A 17810-nucleotide genomic window follows, 5' to 3' on the forward strand; every position below is an offset into this window, starting at 1 on the left:
CAACCAGTGTCTTTAAGGCGGTTGATTGCGTTTGAAAGAAGTCTCACACAACCCAGAAAACCAGCTCCCTGCTTTTTATGAATTTTCTTGTGATTCCACACACTGATTGTTATTGAATCCGACTTCCCAATATATCTGAAAAACGTGGAAAAACAGTACCGTGAATGGCACTTACTGAATACTTTGAAGACGCTCCAGAAATCACCTTGGGGAAAAAAAAATATTATCAACTATTATGTTAAATTTTTAACATACACTTTATCGGCAAGAGAGAGGTCATCTTCAGAGAAGATGTACATATTATACTTCAATGAAAGCACGTCTTACGAAGGAGTTTACTTGAATACAAACAAATCTAAAATCCTCATTCTGGAAGAAGGCATTCATGTGAGTCCAAAGTCTACCAAAATCTGTTTAAAACATGAACAGGCTGTGGGCTGGCCTGGTGACCACATCTCTTCAAGCAGCTACAAACATGCTCAGATTCATGCCTGTGCTCAGCCTAACCAAAGAGAACGGCAATGCTCGTGGCAGCACGTGTTTGTGAGCAGCTCTAGCAGGCCAAGCAGTTCAAGTGTCAGGATAGAAACTATCGGTTTTGCATCCTTTTGCAGCACTTCATCTGCTGCTGCTTTTCAGGCTACTCTTCCAACCGCCAGCAATGCAAGTCACCCTCACTTAGAGCTCTTCTGAGGGCTCAAGGGAAATATATGGCAAACCTAGTTACACATCTGCAGTTAACAAATCTTTGGGAAGCTAATGTACTATTAGGAAAGCTTCAGAAAGGCCCTATTTATAACGTACGTTACATATTATGAATGTGACCCATTACAAAAAGCCCATACAGTATTTTAGTTGAGATGTGCCACATTCTGCCCCTGCCCCCTGCTCACATGTGGACTGTCTCCTCACAGCATTACCACGGAAATGCTTTGCAAAACCGAGATCTGCATTTCATCAGCTTGGGGAAACCTGGACACTGTAGGCTATTTTATTTTTGCTTTTTTGTTTGAAGCTTTGTTCTTCAGAAGCAATTATTCTGTGAGCTAATTTTTGTTTTCAAAACTTTCAGAGGACAATTTCAAAACATCTAAGATAATCAGCTATTGCCAATACTGGCAATAACTTACAGTTATTTCAAGTACTGCTTGTCGTCCCACACCACAAATTCTGGCCTTCTGCAGTTTAGTTTCAAGTGCTTTTTTGTTTGTTTTTGAATGAAAACTGATCAAACAAACTCAACCAATGTCTAAATACATCTCCCCAATTGACTGAGACTTTATCAGCTTTAAAACACCTTTTCATAAAGATAGAAATGATACTGTCAAGGTTGGCAAACCAAACAATTGAACTAACTGTCATGCCTTAAAATTGTAGCTGTGATCAGGTTAAGTTCTCAATTAACACTTGTCCAAATTTTCCTTTGCCCAAAAGCAGAACTTTGACAACTTTTTCTCACCTGCAGACAGGGACTGACCCAAGAAGTAGAAGACAGAAAAGCCTAGCTGTAGGCGCATACCCCTGAGCATGGTTTAAAACAACCAGTGCACATCTAAAAAAAAAAAAAAAACCAACCCCAACAAACAAAACACAAACTTCACACAAAATACCCCAAAGTTTTTTGAATAAACTGATTGCACAATATAGATCAGATTTTTGGCCTTACAACCTTGACAATGCCAATTTTGCATAAAGAAACGAGATGGAGATGGGTATTCACGTGCACAGTTGCAGTCTACAATGTTTCATGTACTTAAAATAAATTCTTATGAGAACAAGTTAGGTGCACTTAAAAATAAAGACTTATCATGACCTGTCTTGAATTTTCCAGTTTTCCTTGTTGCTTTAAAAAAGTCAAAGGTATATGGTTAAAGACAATTTCATAACAGAACAGCTTGAATAATATGTAGAACAGCTGAATATACAACACAGTTTCCAAGAATTACTGTAACATTTCAGGGTGAGGTTCTCATGGTTAAAATGCAGACAGTAAGCCATCCATACCAAACAGGTGAGGACTTCTGTATTACTACTATAACCTACCCTGATTTCTGCACCAGAAAACCTGGCTGATTCACACATTTAAAGGAAATAAGCAAGACAAGCTGCGTTTTCCAAATAAAAATGTAGTTTGTTTTTTTTTTTTTTCTTTTTTCCCCCAAAGCAGGAAAAGAAATAGTTCACTAACTGTTAGTTGGCTTCAAAGCAAAATGTTTCATCTATATTTCTGCATCATTTCAGGCATGAAAATACATAGTTGCATTAGAGAGTGACAGTAGGACAAGTTGACATTTCCGATTCATTTGGTGGATAAGTTACATTTGTTTCACATCATCTGGCAATAAAATTCCAACATAAAAGCCTGAGCTAGGAATTTTGTTATTAAAAAAGAATGTTCCAAAATATAAAGTCAGTAATTTTAAAAAACAAAACAAAACAAAAACCCAGCAACAAAAAACACCCCCCCCCCATTTTGTTGGATGCCTCTCTCTTCCTCCTCATAATTAAAATTCTTGGAGCTTTACCCTATTTCACAGCTTCAGTAGTTCAACAGAGATAACTGGATTAGTATTAATGAACTGGAAACATGGAAATAAATTTCCATATACATTTTGTTAACTCCCACATTTCCTGAATCTGTAAAATTAGGGCTCTGGATAAGAACTGCGTGTTCAGACATTTTAAGAAAAATGCCTACTCTTAGCACTTCTGCTTCTACACAAAAATCAAGTACATGCCATAGTGGAAACCTCTAAAATATTTTAATCAAATTTTAAAACACAGGGACAATTGTTACTTTGTCAAGGGAAAATTATCTTTGCCAAGGTGGTATTTCCTTCTGAGCCAATATACCACTCAGGAAGGTTTGGTATCAAGTGACTTTTCATCCCCACGGCATTATATAGACGTCGCCTGAAGAGTTCAGCTTGGTAGAGAAAAGCAGAATGAAGCAAGGGGAAAAAACAAATATTCCTGAAAAAAACATACCTCTTCCTGATCACAAGCCAGACGTACTGCCTCCAGAAAGGGAGAAAAATGCAACATCAAGAGGTATGAACGCAGGCTTGGAAGCCAGGAATTCCCTATTTCTAATCCATTCTGTCACATACAGACTCTTTTTACGACCTGGACAAATTACTTGGTTTGTTTCTCCATTTTACCATTTCTAAAAATTTTCTAATATAATGGTAGTGTTATTCTTTGTGATATCAGCTGTTTTCAGACTGGGGGAGAAGAAGGTGCAGACATAATGAAAAATATCATCACAATTTTTGCTCTTCTCTCTTCCTTCATCCTGACACTGCTCTCGCCTCTGGTAGCAGCGGAAGGGTGTTTGAACCCCTGGGATGGTCAGAAGAGAACCACCCAGACGCTGCGGCTTAGACATGTGGCACTGACTGGCTGCTCCTTTCTCCTCCCAAGTGCTCCCCAGCCCAATGTTGAGCTGAGTCTACAAGACACTGTAAAAGCAACTGCACCAACCAAACAGCAAGCAAAGTGGGCTTCTACTCCAGATGTTCCTAACAGACTCACCTAAGAAGTTCAGCAAAGGCTTGTACACCTGATGTGCTTGAGCTGGAATGGCCAGATCTGCTGATAGGGGCCAAATACAATCCAGAAATGCTTCCACCCTAAATGCAAAGGGCAGCAGCTTCATCAAACTGCTCTGAACAGCCATGTCAAGAAGGCAAAGCTCTTGTAAGGAACTGTTTGACAGCTCTTCAAGAGTCTAACCTAGGATGGGACTGTCTAAACCAGCACTAAGCAAAGCTGTTGCCTTCTCTCCCTGAGAAAAATCCAGGATCATCAGCAATAACTAGGCAAAACAGAGTTGGGAAGTCAGGGGAGAAAGGCGATTCTGCCAGGGCAGCACACAGGCTTGAGAATGTGAAGGCATCGAAGAGCACTAGAACCTGCAGTGAGGAGATTTTGGGGAGAGGAAGAGTTGCAGAAGTTGGGTGAGGTTTCATTTCAGAGGTGTAACAAAGGAGAGCAACGAGTCCCATGCTAGAGCCTGGGGGTGCAGATTTGCAGGGCACAGAGTAAATATGGGACCAGGATTAGGTTTTGGTGGTGATCACGGTACAAATACCTTTTAGAGATAAATAGACCATATGACTTGCTATGCCTTAATGGCCAAGGCTGCTGGGCTAGAGTGCACAGGTGAGCGTGGGAAGGCTGTAGGAGAGATCTAGGCTATCATAGAAGAGAAGAGAGGGGAAGGAAAAGGGGATTTGTTAAGCTTCAGAACTGCTGCTTTAGGTAGTGTTTAAATGTTTTGAATGCAAGAAGGTCTGTAAAAGTGTTAAGTGGGGTTACTCAAAACTTTGAGGAAAGGCCTGAACAATAGGGAAAACACAAACAAGACTGAAAACAAGGAAGGGGAATACATCCAGGGCAAGCATGGTATTTTACTGACATTAAAATTGCATCCAGACAGCAACTATTTGGCAATTTCTTTCTGGAAAGTCTTCCAGACTCACCCCCTGCCCCATCTAGAGTGAAGACTCTAAGCAACTAACTAATTCAACCGTGTCCTTTCACACAAAGATCTGAATTATGAACCACACAAGGCAAAAGCAAAACCTTTTTTGTTCTTTACAACACTGCAGAAGTCTTTTCAAAAAAGTCTTATACAACAGAATATCTGTTACGCTGAATCAGGTTAGCAAGCCACAAAATTCCCTTGGAATGAGCAATTTAATTCAGCCATTACTGCATAAATATATCACAACAGATCCACCTTACTGTGCCATTTGCATATGCCGTTAGATGATACACGAAACTGTTAATTAGCAGTAGCGTTACCCTATTATATAAATCCTAGGCTGGGGACACTTCAATCAGTCCAACGCAACCAAGAGACAGTTTTACTGCACATAAGCGTATTACAGTTATTTAAAAACTAACAGAAATCTCCATGGTAGGGGGAAAAAAAGAAAGCAGGATTTTTCTTTTAAAAAATTCTACATAACCGCACCTTCCTCTGGTTGATTTCCTACGCTGCGTGGTGGCAGGAGCAGGCAAGCTGCCACCGAGACTCCATCTGTTATGCTTGGTGTGCAAAGCATTTCCTGTAACAGTGGAAGCATCATAAGGCAGAGACTAGCGTTCCCATGCAATGGTGTGTTGTTAGGGTAAACATTAGGAAGTTTAAAAACCCCATAATTTTCAAAGGATGAGAAGAAAGATTAAGTTCTGTAGTCTGTAAGGTTTGCCATCAAGTGCTTAGCAGTAGTATGGTTACTATTCCTCCCCCCATCTCCAAGTTAATTATCTTAATATCTGGTGCAGATGAAAAGCTGAGACCTGACACCAGGTATATTACAGTAAAAAGTTATCTTAAGATAAAAGCCAGGCAGCGAGTTGTTGTATCAAAGAGATCTAATTTTTTACTGCTATTTTAAATAGGAATTGAAGACTAGATGACTGGTATTTATAAATGGAAATAGATTTCCATAGAGTAAGGGATAATATGCAAGACAATAAAAGGGGTTAAATTATTATGAAGAAAATTTTGAGAAGGAAAGGATTATTTTCAAATCACCAGGCCTGACATAATGCTAAATTTTACTTTGGCTTAGAAATGCTCTGTATACTTCTGTCATCAGGTAATTCAACTGCCAGAATGAAGCAAAGCAGTTTTCCCTACTGGACAAGTAATTTATATAAAAAATAATATCCTAACTAAACAAAACCTAGTGGGTTTTTTGAGATTATCTTCCCAAAACAGGGGAAAAAACCTCAAACAACCAACGCCCCACTCCCCCAAATATTTCACGTAGGTCTAAATTCCTTTAGGACAATCCAGCACAAGATTCCCCAAATTCACCCAAGCAAAATACTTTGCCAGAAATCCCATTTCTATCTCTGCTTTTTATAATATGTTGTGGACTGCAATCACAGTCTTGCTTCAAAGCTAAGACAACTACAGTATCCAGATACAGACATAACTTATTCTATAAAACAACGTAAAAATACCTCCTCGTCATCCTTCCTTGAAAGTTATAACCAGAAAGGAATTTTTTCTAAATATTTTACTTTTTTTTTTTCCCCCATTGCTCTCATTGCATATTAACATCCTCCCTCATTTCCCATGTCCTCTGCTCCTTCTTTTCTCCAGACGGGAATCAAGACTCCAAGCCATTAGCCCATGGTGCACTTACCATCCCGTATAACCCATTCCTGTCAACTGCTTACTTGCGTTGTCACCACAGCACTTCAAACGCCAAGACACGACTGGCAGATACTGGGGAAGACGCAGGGAACCACTGACATTTTCAACACACAATTTAGTAGTAGGTAACTGCCAAATGATATCCCACTGTTCCTTCTTCAAAGTATCCCCTCCCTAGCTGTACAAAGGTTCCAGGAAGGCTTTACACACAGTTGTGTTGGCCACACATTCCACCTTACTCTCCTTTTAGCCTTGTAAAGCTATGCAGCAATGCTCGTTATGGACACACCTAACTAAAAACCAAGAGAAGTCTGTCCTCACACTTCAGGGATGTTTCTTTAGCTCTAGTCTGACCCTATCAACTTCAGTTCCTGTCAGCAGCAGGAGAGCATCAGTGGTACTCGGGGGAAGCACCCTGTGGTTCAGCTTCACCCAGTGCAGTGGGGTTCACCGCTGCACGAAGGAAGCCACAACACAGCAAACGGAGATGATCGAGAGACTCCCCACAAAAGCTCACTCCTGATGCAAGCTAACACGCTCATGCAGCCGCACCATTACTGACCCAACACAACTCATTTAATTGCCAAAGAATTACATGCTTCCCCCCCGCCCCGCCTCCAGCTACCTTCCCGTGGGCTATGGGAATTGAATCCATTTACCCAGAAGCCAGATACAGCCAGTGCAAGACAAGCAGCGTGAACACATGCAGTAAATTGGGAAAGGGGTTGAAACAGGAGAGAAAGAGGGCTTTCCATTTCTGGTGGCAGCAAGCTGCAATACCAGTGCGATCCACTCTCAAATTTCACCATTGGGACACTACATGGAGTATTAATTGCTGTTGAAAAAAGAACATTCAAACTAGATCTTCACAAATGGATGCTCAGTCTTGGAGAGGACGCAGAAGGGCAGAGGTCTAAAATCTGCATTCTATACAAATCAACATTTTGATAGGTTTAATAACATAAAAAAATATTTAACTTGGAATTCTTTAAATATGAAAAGGAGCCATTCCTACGTTAGCTTAAACTTGTTTTACATCCATTTTTCTAATGAATATAAATTACAGTCTCACATGCAGAATCTAAGGTTGGACTCAGTTTGAATAACAAAACTATAATGCTACAGCTTTCCTCAGAGAAAGTGCTATTATTTCACTACACTGCCAATGAGATTTTGTTAAGCAGTAATGAAAATGTTTTGCATACTGTACTAAAACATTATGAACAATGACTTCACATATTTAGTCTTGGATATTCAAATAAAGAGTAGGTCAAGATATGACTTTAAACCAGGCCTTCCACATTCTGCTGAAAGACCTATCAAGCTGCTTTTCTTCACTGGGAAGAAGGGGGACGAGAAATTCTCTGTGTACTAATACTTGATTTGCTCTAGGTTTGGTAATGTCCAAAGCTAACATAAATATGCTCAAACAATTTCTAATAATATAGATAGGGAATGGAGCCATAGGAAAAAAAGTCAGGTATCAGAACATGCCTTAGAAAGAAAGGAGAATACAATGAGGCAAAACTCGTAAAGATAAGAATAAAAGGATAAAAGACAGGGAAAATAAAGCATGCACAAACACGAAGAAACCTATATAAAAATAAAAGCTTTAATAACTCATATTATACAGAATATTCTGTGCTTTAGAAAGACAGAAGAAAAACATGACATATACATGCCGTATCGATTATATTGTTCGAAAGCACTGAAAGATGCTCAAGTGATGATAACATAACAATCTATAGTGTGAGGAACATCTGGGACAGAAAATGACATAAAGGAGAGAAAACTGAACAAGAGGCATACAGAAGAAAAGACACTGTAGCACTGCAATGGACAAAAATAGCATGAAGAGCAGTCTCAGGGAAATATTGTCAACTATTTGTTTCATTTTACAGAAATGTTATCATGAAAATATTACAACAAAATAATGCTATAGTACATGTAAAGCATGCTGCAGACATCATCCCTAGAAATCCAAGTGTAGTGTTTAGATTCTGAGGGAAATAAGAAAGTGATATTTTGACACATTTTTTTTTATTCAAAATAATAAACTCTGGGCTATTTTCCAAGTTGTAAATAGGACAGTATTATGAACATCTGACAATGTCTGTGTACTTTTAGAGGATTTCACTTCAAACCTTTGGTTATCACTGTTACCACCTACAGGTCATAATGCTGATTCCATTTTGGATCAAGTGTATTCTTCACAGTATCTGTAGAATGGCATTGGCCAGATCCGTCCACCACAACTTTAGCAAATGGATCAGGAAGTCCTAAGAGGAGGAAAAGAAAAAAATCTAGCAAATGGATCAGGATGCTTTCAAGTCCTGTATCACTGCACAATTTATTTTTTTAATATTTTATTTGAAGTTGCCTTTTATTCATAAATGAGAGCCATACTTAATGAATGGCAATAATATGACATTAAGCACAGGAAATGGCTAAATTCACAATTTATTTCACTGATACAGACCAAGAAAAAGTTGTGTAAGTCAAACATGCTGGGGAACAAAAAAAATCTGAACACCTTAATCTTCCTAATTCAAGATTGAGTAAATTCAAGTATACAAAGAATTCAGCAAAAGGCAGAGAAAACAGACTTACATTCTTCCTATTTTTAAGATTAATTACAACCACAATTTTGGTTGTTATTGGTATTACAGAAAATCATCTTATTTTGGTTATTCTTGCTTTTGAGGTCCACTTTGCTTTCTGCTAGCTTTCTACTTCATTTTCTGCCAGCTTAGTACCTTGGAAACACTTAACACAGGTTCAGCTGATCAACCAAAATCAGTGCAAAGATGATACCTAACTACATACCTGAGGACAGGAAAGAAGCAGAGCAGGCTACAATTAGCTCTACTGCAGCTGCTATTCTAACCGATCTATTAACCAACACCAAAAGGGATGGTCCCACCACTAATGCCCCTAAGTCGTGTGGTCCTATCCCTCTTTCCCCTCGTACTAATTCCTCCTCTCATCTGACTGCCCAGTGAGTCAGCTGAAGGAACTAAGGCGGTGAAACATTATTCACATTTTCTGTAGCACAAGTTCTGTACCAGTTCCTCTTCCTCAGGTGACTCACGACGGAGCCAGTCAAGCAGCAGAGTGGCTGAAGACAAGTGTCAGACAAGGCATGTGGGGAAGGGGAGGAACAGGACCTTGTGAGATCTGTGCTTCAGTACAGAAGCACATCACAGGTTTCAAGTCTTGAGGAGATTTTTTAGGCATTATTAAACTGTTAAACACCTGAAAACTTGCAATCAGTACAAAAATACAGACATAAAGCAAGTTTTAGAAGTATCACAAATTGCAATATAATTCTGTCCAATCCCTTCTTCAAGTTCTTTTCAAAGTTCAGGACTGATCTTTTGAATTCTTCTTACTCCTAGCTGGGAGGCAGCAGGCAGGTGATCTCTGCGTGCACGCCTACACAGCCAATAACATTCCTTACTGCCTCCTTCATCCACCTCTTAGCACTTCTTTCAAAACATTATTAAAATTAATTAAAATATAATTCCTGAGTGGGTAAGTATTATGACATTAATAATTAAGATGTACATCTGTCTGCTGGACCAAAAGTTCTTAAATGAAAAACATTTTAATAAATATGTGGTACTAAGCGAAAAACACGTAATTTGCCTGAGAGTGTAAATGTTTCCCACTCCCACCAAAAACAGAGAGAGTGTCTGTGTTTTAATTATTATTATGAATCTGTGACGACTGTCACCTAAGGAAATATTAGAAGACCTGAAATAAAACGGTGTGAAAACACCGAAGCCCCCAACCCCCTTAATGCAAATATCTTAATACAATGATCATGTGCGAACAGTGAAATACAGAATCTGCATAATATTTATCCCATCTATAAACGTATAAAACTTTAACAGCTACTTACGGAAAAAATCCTTTTTCACCAAGTTTTTTGCACACAGTACTGTAAGAAAAACAGAAATACAAAATTAAGTTACCGATTCCCAACTTTAAAACAAAAGTTACTCTACCTGTCCAGCTTTCCAGAAAATCCTGCGCAACATAAAACGAACGAACATAAACGAGTTGTGCTCCTACATCATTATATTGTCATGTAAAGTAATTCCTGAAAGCTGAGCCAGAAGTGTCATCTTTTGGCAATTTACCTTTAGGTAATTATAGTGGAAGTGATACGGCAGTGGTTTCCTCAGGCCATAGTTTCACATGCTTCCCCCCCACAATGGTTTTACCAACTCTGTGTTTGCCTGGTGAGGATACAGGACCATTTCTAACTAGCTCGCCGTACGGTGGCACAAACAAGCGTGCCAGTAAAATTAGTGGTATTTCACAACCAGCGTGTTATGTTCAGTTCTACAGATCGGCAAATGCTTCCTTGACCATAAAAAAAAAAGAGTGCATTAGGCAATCTAGGCTTTTCTGTTATCCTGCGTGGAAACTAAATGAAAGTTTTTACCTGAAAAACATTTGGGTGGAGTAGCCTAACTTCTAATGCCAGAGTTTTGATGGCTCCAAAGATATGTTTTATTTGTAGAGGCTAATAATTTTTTCAGGCTCTTTTGTCTAAATTAAAAGGGAGGAACATTTGCATTTGTCAACTAAAAATACCAAGGGGAAAACAATCTCATATGAGAATAGAGTAAATAAAAAAAAATTAAAATAAGTAAATGAAAAAAGGTTAAAGGGGACAACTAAAGATGCCAAGGTACACACAGAAAACTACTTCTCACAAAATGCACCACTGTTCAACTACATATGCTTATCTATTATCACAGGTTTAGTAAGCAGGAAATATTTGAGTCCCCTGTGAAACATTGAAATATTTACTGAAAACACAAAAGGGTTCTTGGGTACTGAGTGAAAGCATGAATTCCCTGAAATTCCCATGAAAGCTAGTACAAAAAAGAAAAAAGGGGAGGGGGGAAGAGCTATTTGGTTGGAACCAATGTTGCGGAAGACCCCTCAGTCTATGATTCCCTTGGATATTTTTCCTATGAGATTGCCAATATTTATTACTACCAGGAAATGCAAAGACAGAAAAGCGCATCCAATAATCGCATCCTACAGACACCACCTAAAACCAAACAAAATTGCTCATGCTTTCCCCCATAGAATAGCCTCAAACTGATCCTGCAGGGCTACTGATTCTCCAATTTCTTTTACAGTATCTGCCCAAATAAAAGTAAGCGGAGGTAGTCCATGAACGCTGTCATGGAGATTTCCATGGTCGCGGCAGAGAAGCATCACCCTGAACAGTTCTGCATGCTACCACAGTCGAAGTTCTGTATCATTCTAAATCAATGGAATTACTGTTTTCCCAATTTTTACATTCATAAAGATCTTTATTTTAGTGAAATTGCTTTCCACAGGAATTCTGTAAAAAAACAGTAAAATCTAGCTAAAACTCTACTCAGGTCTAAGGAGTTTTGGTTCTCCATAACACAGAAGGGGACACCTATTAATGACTACAGGTAGTCGTAAAACAATCCCTTGCACATTGACATATACCACAGGAAAGGTATATATAAGCTCCCAGGAAAGTTTCAGCATACTGATTTGATGCAAGGAGGTGCTAATAATATTGTTAATCTGGAGAAAAAAAAAAAAAAAAAATTGGCTGGTTCCAGGTTGGCTTTAGTTGTGGGTTTTGTTTTTTTTTTTTAAAGATGATAAAGGTTAAAAAATAATTTCTCTCCACTCAAAGACGTAATGGCAATCCTAAAGCAGAGCTCTATTTAAAGGATTTTCACCCAATAATTCCACTGTAAACAGTCAACAGTAGTAAAATACTAATAGAGTGCCAAAAGTTTTAGGTATTTCTGATACCTGGAATTCAAGCATGTATAGGAAACAGACTGTCACACCACCGTTTGCTCTACATTCAAATAAAGTCCTTAGGATGGTGTAATAAAAATCCACAGTTCCTAAAGACTTCCATGTGCCCAGCAGTTTAAAGTCTACTTTATCCATACAATTGATAACAACTTAAAAGACATTTAACAGGAAGCATCAAGTGAAGCTGAAGGCTTTAAATCCAATAGTTAAGTCAAAATTCATCTATAGCACAGTAAGCCATACAGTATGTTCCTGGAATTGTATGTATGTCCAAAATAGAAGGTCTGACTAGTCCTTTGAGAGAGAAATTGAAAGGTTAACTGATTCTAAACACTTCTTTTCAAAATATTAAGTGAGCCTGGCAGTGCAATTTAACCGAAGTCTCATTTTTATAAAATTGGGTACGTGCACAACATACAGACTAATCACCATTTCCCCAGCAATTAGCCACGAGTGAACAAACTAATATTTCTGGCTCAAGATTTCCCTCTCTAGTAACCACATTTAAGGAAAGTCAGATGTCAACCCATTCTGGCTTTGTTAGGTTAACAAAACAGGAGAGACGCTGAGAAATCTTCCATTAACAACACCCTCTCTGCCAGGTATTTCTAGGTGAAAAAGCCCAGGTCCCAGGAGCATCAGCTCAATTTTAAGTGAAACAATCTTCATCCATGCACAGAGTTCTAATCTATCTGCAGACTTTTTTTTTTTTTGACAAAACTCTTCCCCCTGGTGGGAAAAGTATCAGCATTTCTGCTCCACTTTTCTAACAGTTTCAACACTGTATTAAAACCTATTCTGATTATTCTGATAACCAACTGATTAATAGTTCCTTGAGAATAAAAACTAAGGAAGCTTGGTTTCCTATGGATTTATGCTTTATGGTTGACTGAAAGCTATAGCTGAGGCTTTTCCCACTGGTAGGACGTTTAGACAGGCACTCTCCCACGCAGACTCTCCAGTGGTCTAGCAGCACGGGATCTCTCACTGCAGCTTTTTCCTCTCATTTCAGGTCACTGCTAGGGTCTCCTCTTTAATCAGACAACGATTCTCATAGAACTCACGGGACTTAATTATCTTTGAGACCTCTATCCTATGTCAAATTTGAGCCAAAGTTTCAAAAACAACAGAAAGAATGATAACAAGATTTATTTTTCAAGACAAAGCCAAGTTAAAATGCTGGTGGTTCTGGACCCAAACCCACATCGTTATCAGATCTAGGCAGCTGCACCATTAATAGACCCTCTAGAGGCACAAGGGCACTGAAGAAGGTTATTTGTTATTTGTACGTACTTATTTTAAAACACCTGTTATTAAAATTATTTTAAAATAAAAATTGGTTTGGAAAAAAAGTGGGGGGAAGCATTGTACAATAAGTGCATCATCAAAAGACATTAATGGCTTCTAGTACACATATGTAGATAAAGTATTTATTACAAAAGTATCAATGAGTCAGTGGATAGCTATGTTTTGTATTTATTACAGACTTCCTGGGTAGTCTACAGAAAAAAGAACATTAATATTCCAATATGAAGGAACGATATATACGTGCCAAGACAAACATGCACATCAGTTTTACATACTATACATTCATTAAGTATCTCTTTATCACGCCTTATGATCTCATTCTAACATATGCTGCTCAGGTCAGTTCACAAAAATACGAAGAGAGCATAATATTATAAGCTACATAGTCTCCTTCCATGACTGCTTTGCTACACGTATTTCTCAAATACTCAAAAATAGGAATTAAGTGAATCACATTTGCCAATTTCCTTTTTCCAATTTATTACTCCAGTGACTGACAAAGAATGGTTTACTGAAAAATAATTTAGCTATTGCAAGTAAATGCAAAATATTAAATATCCCCAAACTCCTGTAATCTAATTTATGTGTTAGCTATTAAAATTTACATGCAATTACAGAGGGGAATGAAACAATTGGTGGAATCCTCAAAAAAATTGAAAGGAACTATTGAAAACATTAATTTTATAGAAAGATAAATATTCTTCTCATTTTCTGAACTTTTCTTATTCTTTTTGCTAGCTACTAAAGAACTCTTGTTACAACTGCTTTTTATTTTGGAATAATTTTTACAGAAAAATGAAACTTTTTATAACATCAAACTGTTGTTATGGAAGGTGTCCTATGTTATACATTACCACTACTTTATGTAAGTATTAAAACGTATGTTTATTTCAGAATAGTAAGTATATATATAACACAAGGTCTCCATACTTAAAAGGAAGAACATCATATAGTGAAAGGAGAGTGCCATTGTAGGAAGCTTGCAATGAAAACAAGTAAGAAGTGATAACGATCTATGAGATTTCACAGAATCACCACATCTTAGACATGATCTAAGAGTCTTCAGTGATCTATTAATAGTAATAATTAACAGTAATAGTCTTCATGATCTATTCACCTTCAATGGTTGGGTAACACACCTAGAATGAGTGTTGAGGAAGGCAACATTAAGAAAACGTTATCTGAATTTAAGGAACTTGGACATTTAAGGGTAGTGGTCTTGTATTCAACCCTCACAGGTATTTCCAACCTGTATCAAACTGCTTATAGCCAATTTGTTCACCACGTCCCTTTATACCTGCAAAACAGGATTACTACTACTTTACCTCACAGGTACGGTTCAGTGTTATGTTACTCGCATGTTTCTACACTCTCATCTATCTGTTACAATGGGTCTCTTGATTTATGACAAATTACAAGGTTTAAATGTGTTTGCACCCAGCAACATGAGGTACTAGTACCTCAAGGCTACAGCTGTAGATGATCACAATAGAAATATATTCGTTTTAGAATTTCTGTATTAGAAATTAACCTTTCTTAAGCTACCTTCTAATGTAAGTAATTTTAAATGTGTATATTGGAAAGACATCAATACTATCAGTGGAAGATACAGGAAGACAGGGAAGAAAGGAAGAAGTAGCCACTGATGTCCATGGAAGCGAGCATACCAGCTGAAGCAGCAGAATCAACACATTTAAAACTCAGTAGGTGACTTAGTAAGAAAACAACCCTCCATCTCATGCCAGACATCCGTAAGCAACCAATACTGTGTCAACAGACAGCCCCAAGTTTAGAGGGGGAAGAAAAGGACAGGGTCCAAAGCTAAGATTATGTTTACTAATCTTCTGGCTTTTCACGTGTCATCACCATAGAAAAACTGGTTCAGCCTTCTGAATCCAACCAGCAGTTTTAACATTATGATTCCTGTTTTTTGGTGTTTTTTTTTTTTTCTTTCCCCGAGGGTTTTTTCTCCCTGAAAAAGTGCTTGTTCCAGAACATATGTAACACCCGGGACAGCGAGGAGAAGGACAGGCTGCCTATCAATTTTAACCGCAATAGTTCATTTTGAAGACAAGTCTTCCTTCCCCCTACAAAACACCATCTTTTAATGAAAGCCATTAGCATTGCTTTTTGTGATCAGATCCCAGTTGTTTGCATGTAATATGCAGTGCAATACAATCACTGAAATAAGTCCCAGCTGTAGAAACACAATGCTATGCTGTTGCTAATGTGTGTTGTACTGATAATGAATGGTCGTCTATGCTTTAATCTGAATAAAGCTCCCAACTGCTCTGTCTCTCCTTGCCAAAAATTCCCCTTCCTCCTCCAGACTGTGGTTGCATTCCAATTACACTGCTGATTGGAATGAGCCTGCTTGGGGGAGGGAGAGAGGGAGACAAATGAACGCGCGCGCACACGCCCCTCCTCGCCTTCGGATGGCTGCCCCTGGGACCCAGGAACCGTTTGGGGTGTTTGAACCCACGGCTGACGTGATGCGCTCTTCTGCATGTTGTATAAAGCTCTTTGTAAAATAATTTATTTATTTTAGCAAAGCGACGGGCAAACAGCACACCGTGCACAGGTTCCAGCAGGATAGCTCAATACTTTAAACGTTTCTAACAAATTCCTACTGTTTTCTTCCATTGCTGGCACGCTACCGAGAAACCTAAGATTTTTCTGCTTGCATTCCCTACTTGGGCCTGCCTAAATTCTCACATGGGAAGATATAAAACAGGAGGTCTTCAACTATCCATCAAACAAAGGGCTGTAAATAACACCATACGCATTTGCAAATACAGCTGTTAAGGTAATAACTTTCTCAACTACAGTTTTGAAGTAAAATTGTTTATCCCAACTACTCACATTAAATTTTATTTTACAATTAATCTGAGGATTTTTTTGTTAGTTTTAATTTCCTTTCAATTTTCATTTCCTTTGAAAGGTGTTTTTTCTGCAGATGAACAAACTAAGTGATGGAACGTGATCATAAATTAAGAGTTTACTTTCAGTTAATGAAATTCATGCATTTTAGAAGATTGCACTCAATTATTGTCCAGAAGGGACACACAAAGATAGGTAAACCCAACAAATCTATGTTTTACAGGTGCGCAGGGGTTTTGAGTAAAGAAGGTATTGAAACATGAAATGGGTTTCAATACCATTATTCTAACCATGATCACCGATCAACATGAGCTGGAGGGTTTCACGTTGCACCTAGCAATAAAGAGGGCTGCAGCTGTTCCTCTCTCAAATCAGGTCCAGCAATCATAGGGAAGCAAGGTAAATCAGGAAGCTGAACTGGCTTAACAGAAAATTAACCTTCCGGGGAGATGGATTAGTTTGCCATTGGCTCCACGAGCTGCGTTGACTTATCCTGCAGTCACGCCATCCGTAGATCTAACGCAAAGGAAGCGGCAGAAGCACATGGCTGCAGAGGAGGGAGGATTAGCCAAGACTACCTTTCTGAGGGCAACTTGCAGTTGCACTGGAAAAGTGCACTCCAGACCTGGGAGTTTTTCAGCTCTAAAAATAAAATACACACCCCCTCAATTTTAGTTTTAATGCAGATGGCTAGTTTTTCCTCCTGTGTCTGTTTTGCAGCTCCAGACATTTATTTTATTAAAATAAAAAGTTAAAAAGCAGATTTTGCCATCAGGATACCAAAATAACTAATAACCAAAATAAGACCCTTCAGAGACACAATCTTAACCTTAAACATTCAGATGAAGTTTTCTATCTGAAGCACAGAATTAGAATACTGAAAAAAGCATTTCTCTTGCAAGTATACACACAAGTGCTTTCAGGCTGCTCTATTTTACTTATTTACAGTTGCTCTTTCTGAGTCTCACAAAGGACTGGAAATTTAGAATAACCTAACAAGCTCTAAACCAGAGTTAGTACAAAACGTGCAAACAGAGGCTGGCATGCCCTTCTTAAAGTACTGGTGAAAAGAATTAAACCATTTTATTTGAATTTCAGTGCTACCCAAATTAAAACTCCAAACACCATCCTCTGAAGACGTGAGTGAGCTGAAAGTGTCACTGGTCACTCCCATGCCTCTTCTTTTCTGGGACCAGTATAGAGGCAGCACACACTGAGATGAAGGTGCCATATGACAGGCACAGGGAAGCCCAGTTCACCCAAGGACACCGGACAAACTGATGCTGGTTTCAGACACACTCTGCTGGATTAGCTTAGATGTAAACACTCCTGACCATCCGCTAGATCCATAGTTCTGCGGCAGGAAAGCGCAGTGTGAGCACTGCCTTCTAGAGCAGCCAGGTAAACCTCAACACCATCACTAGCTGTTTCATCCAGGTATCTTTTTCTGATGTGAATTAGGAAATGCATAACCTGATCCCTTCCACTCCCAGAGCTATGGGAGCCAGTACAACTTGGAAGGGATGGTAACTTCTTCAACAGGCACAGCTATCTGCCCATACTTCTAGCACGTACACTCACAGTTTATACTGGTAGGAAACTAATTTCCAAT

The 17810-nt window shown here is 38.6% G+C and overlaps 1 protein-coding gene across 1 annotated transcript in view; it reads right to left on the reverse strand.

The window, feature by feature from the left end:
• SMURF2 (SMAD specific E3 ubiquitin protein ligase 2) overlaps positions 1-15533 on the reverse strand; it is a 40171-nt gene extending 24638 nt beyond the window's left edge. The window contains exons 1-4 of the mRNA XM_010281766.1: positions 15369-15533; positions 10083-10121; positions 8349-8457; positions 2-135 (exon numbers count right to left, since the gene is read on the reverse strand). Coding sequence (XP_010280068.1) covers positions 2-135; positions 8349-8457; positions 10083-10121; positions 15369-15381 — 295 coding nt within the window. The 5' untranslated portion in view covers positions 15382-15533. The remainder of the gene's footprint in view (position 1; positions 136-8348; positions 8458-10082; positions 10122-15368) is intronic.
• Positions 15534-17810: the final 2277 nt, after the last annotated feature.

Source organism: Phaethon lepturus, unplaced genomic scaffold, assembly GCF_000687285.1.
Source record: "Phaethon lepturus isolate BGI_N335 unplaced genomic scaffold, ASM68728v1 scaffold1212, whole genome shotgun sequence".
NCBI classification, from domain to species: Eukaryota; Metazoa; Chordata; class Aves; order Phaethontiformes; family Phaethontidae; genus Phaethon; species Phaethon lepturus.